The sequence below is a fragment of the Apis dorsata genome, unplaced genomic scaffold, assembly GCF_000469605.1.
Source record: "Apis dorsata unplaced genomic scaffold, Apis dorsata 1.3 scaffold_794, whole genome shotgun sequence".
NCBI lineage: Eukaryota > Metazoa > Arthropoda > Insecta > Hymenoptera > Apidae > Apis > Apis dorsata.
Window position 1 is genome coordinate 40,915 of NW_006263936.1, and position 5,230 is coordinate 46,144.

A 5,230-nucleotide genomic window follows, 5' to 3' on the forward strand; every position below is an offset into this window, starting at 1 on the left:
GTTTAGTATCTGAAGAAATTAATTCATATATAATAAACACATATAGTGTTCAGAGTAATCATGGACGGTATGTAAAAAAATATATATATATATATAAATAATATAATAATATAATATTTTTAATAATTTAATAAGTAATTTTTAGGCTGAGGCCAACTAGTGTAAAAGATAAAGGAGTGATACATTGTATGATATTAGCTTTAATAATTTGCAACTTTACGTTAGATTTAGAATTATTTGCAACTATATTCAGTCACCGTATGGGTTTAAAAAAATTGACAGATCTTGCCAGAATTATTGGTGCTTTACCCAATAAAGAAGATAAAAAAATTGTCACTTTGAAAATACCATTACCAGCACCAATGTCTATTATAAAGAAAGGAAAAAGAAAATAGATATTAGATATGATTTTATTATGTAAAACATTTTAATAAAGGACGAAATTATGAAAAATGAATACGAAATTATGAATTTATAAATAAATAAAATATAATATAGAAATATAGAAAATATAAATAAATTTATATTTAACTAAATGAAAAACATTCTTTTTATAATCCAACAATTCTTTAATACTTATTTTAAACTTTTTATTTTATAATTTTTCTAAAAAATTTAAAAATATTTTCATAAATTTTTTAAAAAACTGAATATTGGTGCTTGAATATCAATAATAATGATTATTGATATAGATATATAGATTTTAGAAATAATTGAAGAAAATAAATCTATAATTTTAATGAATCATTAGTATAAATTTTAAGAAAGAAAATTATTAATTAAAGACAAACAGAAATAGAAAGATAATTATTCATATATATAATAGAATAGAATATTCTACATATAATATATAATATATATAATAGGTAGAAATTTTAAAGAAAAAAGAGAAAGAATAATTGAAAGATATTAGTAGAATCCTAAAATGTTTAGTTTGCGTTAACGAAGGATAAGCTCGAAGAAACTGGCACGTTGGCCGGCCCTGAACAACTCCCTGTAATGTGGGTCGTCGTCTAACTGTTCCACGTACCGTTCTGTCGAGTCTGTTGTTCATTAGTCAGATTCAACTACTCTTCTTTCTTACCTTCACCATCTAACCGTGAAATACGTTGAAATATATTATCTCTTTTCTGTCTTTCTTTTTCTTATTAATATATATAATATATACATTAAAGTATCTTTCTATATTGATGTATTTAAAAAAATCTTAAAAAGTTTGTATTTATTTCTCATGTTACATTTTTTTGATGAAAACAAAAAACAATTTTTTTTAATATAATTTATTAAATAATTTATTAAATATATATAATTAATTAGTAAATCTTTTTTTCTTTTATTGAATTAAATAAATTAATTTTATTTTATAAAAATAAATTAAAAAAAAATATTAATTAAAAAATATAAAGAATGATTAGAATTTCACAAAGTTTATAATAAACATTAAAAAAACCAAATTTATAATGATGATATTAAATGATATTTATAAATCAAGATTAACAAAAATATCTTAAGAAACTTATAACTTAATTATTTATAGAACTTAACAGAATTTATTTCTTATTTATTTAAAAATATATTATAGCTTTAAATTTTTATCAATATCTAAAAGTTTTCTTGTAAAATTTACATATTATTATTTTATATATCACTAATTTATATAATATCAATTTTTGAATTTTTTATAAAAAAATGAAAATTAGATTCTTTTTAAAATTTATATATCAGTCATCAATTTATTACAATACAATATAATATAATACAAGATTAATAAAATAAAATAAAAAAATAAAAGTTAATTTTTTACACAATCGAAGTCATCAAAATTCATTGATTCATTATACTTTCATTCTGAAGGAGAATCTTCCGAGATTTCGTTTAGATTCTTCTTTAGATTTGTTCTATTCCTATAAAATACATTTCACGTTCCTTCATGTTCCCACCTCTTCATCTTATTGCTACCATCTCTGATGTCTTCTTGCTGTCACTTGGTCGTTGAAGCATCTCAGTCGATGTGTGACCTTCTACTAGGACTGCAAGTTTTCATGGTTTCGTCATATGTTTTACTCACCTTCGTCGGGTTCGTGATTTTAATTGTTTTCTTTATGAGGGAAAACGGAAAGTGACGAATTGAAGGATAATTAGAGTTTATTTACATGGAGTTTTAAATGCTTGGGAACTCTGATTCCGAGATCAGTGGAAAACATCCACCTTCATTTTATTATTAGATTCAGGTATCATGATTTATTTTTTAACTATAAATATTCATTATTTTTAAAATCTAAAACATTAAAAAGAAAATATATTATTTGATTAATTTTTAAAATTTAAAAATTAATTAATTTTTTATTATATTTAATTTTTGAATTTAATTATGTTATATATCGTTTTTTTCGTTATAATCTAAATAATTGCATTCTATTACATATTATGAAATATTATTTAAAAAATATCTAACAATAATTATTTAAATACATATTTATTATATTTAAATATATAAATATATATTTAAATATAATATTTAAAATTTACATAATATATATATTTTAAATCATTTTAATTCATCTTTATGGAAGATTATAACTCTAAGGATTAATCTATATTTCTTAATTTTTTTTATAAATGTTTTTTTATAAATTCAATAAAATAATAGAAAATTACATTTAAAAATAAGTTTTAATCAAACATTTTATAAAAAAAATTGAAATATTAAAAGTTATAAATTATATTTAAATAATAAATTTTGGTTGAAATTGCAATTGAAATTGTAAATCTTTTCATCATTAATTAAATCGTTAATAATGAGAATGAAGTGAATAGAATAATATTCCATGATTTTCTTATAAGCATAATATATAATTAAAATATATATAAATATATTTTATATATATATATATATTCTGCAATCATAGTACCGTTATATGTAATTAGGGCGAGTTTGCGGTATAAAACGTTACAAACTGACGAAACGTCACATAGAAGTATAAATATAATATAATTGCATTAAAATATATTAAAAAAATTAAATTTTAAGAAAACAGTATTTTTATGCATTGCACTTTATTGTAAACAATTTAATTAAAAAATGAAGTAGATTATTTGATTATTTGATATATTAATATTATTTTGTTTGAATAATAATTATAATTTTTAATCAAGAAATTATTGATAAAAAGAAACAAAAGATTCTTTGAAAAAAAAATAATAAAAAATTGAAAATAAATTTTTTTATTAAAATTAAAGATTTATAAATCATAGAATAATACTACAAATTCTAACAAAGATTCTGATTCTTAATTAGAAGCTTCATTAATTATAAACGGAAACAAAAAAAAATGATTAACAAAGAATTCTTTATTTTCTAAATAATTTATTGAAATCACAATAAATCATTCACAATAAGAAATACTGTAAAAAAAAAAAGAAGAAAAAAATATCAATAATAAATGTTATTACGATTATTGATGATAGAAAAATGAATGATTCACGGATTTGAAACAATTCTCGAGGATAAAATCACGAAACCAAATAGTTAAAGTAGGTCATTTCGATGAACAGTATATGTATTTGTTTGTATACCAATATTAATTACTGAGTTAGGAGGCAGTCATGGTCACGAATATATTAGAGATAAATATAATCACAAAAGAATCTTAGATTTAGAACAGAATATAAAATTATTTCAATTCATTGAATCTATTTGTGTTCTTTTTTGTTATTCAACCAATAATAAAAATTATAAGATTTGTTTATTTTAATTCTAATTTGCCAATGTTTTTCTATAATTAGATCTTCGTAATGTTTAATATATTCAATACTAAATTTTTTTTATGTAATACTTATGTCAATTATAATTTTTTAATTAGAAAAGAAACGAAAATCAATGGATCAATTGTGCACAAAATTGTGGATCAATTATGATATTTTATGTTAAAATAATTTATAATTTATAAGTAGAATTATAAATAAAAAAAGGCAAAAGAATATATGAATTGTTTTTATTTTAATTTTTGAAATTTTTTCAAACATGATTTTCTAGTTATTAGATTATAAAATTTAATTAATTTTATTATTTTATTATTTAATATTTACAAAATAAATATTTTGTAAATATATAACTGAAATAAAAAAAAATGATATATAATACTATATTAAATAAGAAAAGATACTTTTCATTAATAATCAAACAAAACAATTTTGAAAAATAATCATAAAAACATTTTAAAAAACAAATAAATATATATATATATACAGAATGTTTTAAATTTTTTAATTATCTGATCAAACTTGATTTTTCAATTACTCAATTACTTTAAGGGAATTTTCTCAAAACAACAGTTTGTGACAAAAATTCGTTCGAAAATACGACTAACAAAATACTAATGCCAAATACTGATCATATAGAGATTGAAATTGTGTGGCACAATTTCTACAAAACTATTGGAATGCCACGAGAAAAATATGAAATAGAAAAAAAGAGAGAAGATGGAAAAATTCGTTATGGAATGTGATTCTGCTTGATAAAAAATGAAATATTCCTTCTTTATTATTATATTTAATATTGATAATATAATATTAAAAATTTTCTAATTAGAGAGAGTTCATTAATTATTAAAAATTTAAAATATTTTTAATTAAATAATAAATTTTATTTTTATTTTCAAATTCTGACTATTATGATTATTATAATTATTATGTGACTATTATAATCATAATATTATTTTTCACATTATTGATAATTTATATAAATTAAATGATATTTAATAATAAATAATTATTTTTTTTTATTATGATTTCCTGAAATGATATTTTATAAAGAAGAGAAGAAATATTTTTAAATTAAAGATTATTATTTTATTACACGAGTTTATTTACACGAGTGAACAGTTTTAATTTTAGTTAATTAATTTTTATTTGTTCATGTTGTTCTTATTATAAAGAATGTTGTGCAAATTCGCTGAAGCATTTATATAATAATAATCTCAATGAGGATATGATGCGATAAATCAATACAACAAATCATACGGCATTATATATTTCAATCATCATATCAATCAATCATATTTATTAAATTATATTAAATACAAAATAAAGAATAGAATTCTTTTATACTTTATTATTGAATACATTGAAAATTGATAAGAACAACAAACATCTTGAATAATTTCAACTTGAATAATTTCAAGTTGTATATAGTTATAAGTTGTATAAATATAGGCAAAAAAAAAAAAAA

The 5,230-nt window shown here is 18.8% G+C and overlaps 2 protein-coding genes across 2 annotated transcripts in view; both read left to right on the forward strand.

Annotated features, from left to right (window-relative positions):
• The window catches only part of LOC102679468, a 2,424-nt gene extending 1,967 nt beyond the window's left edge, over positions 1-457 (forward strand). Inside the window, exons 4-5 of the mRNA XM_031513905.1 lie at positions 7-67; positions 146-457. Of these exons, the coding sequence (XP_031369765.1) occupies positions 7-67; positions 146-395 (311 nt within the window). The 3' untranslated portion in view covers positions 396-457. The remainder of the gene's footprint in view (positions 1-6; positions 68-145) is intronic.
• Positions 458-1,888: 1,431 nt separating this feature from the next.
• LOC102678470 overlaps positions 1,889-5,230 on the forward strand; it is a 7,862-nt gene continuing 4,520 nt past the window's right edge. The window contains exon 1 of the mRNA XM_006622920.2: positions 1,889-2,231. The gene's annotated coding sequence lies outside the window, so the exon portion shown is untranslated. The remainder of the gene's footprint in view (positions 2,232-5,230) is intronic.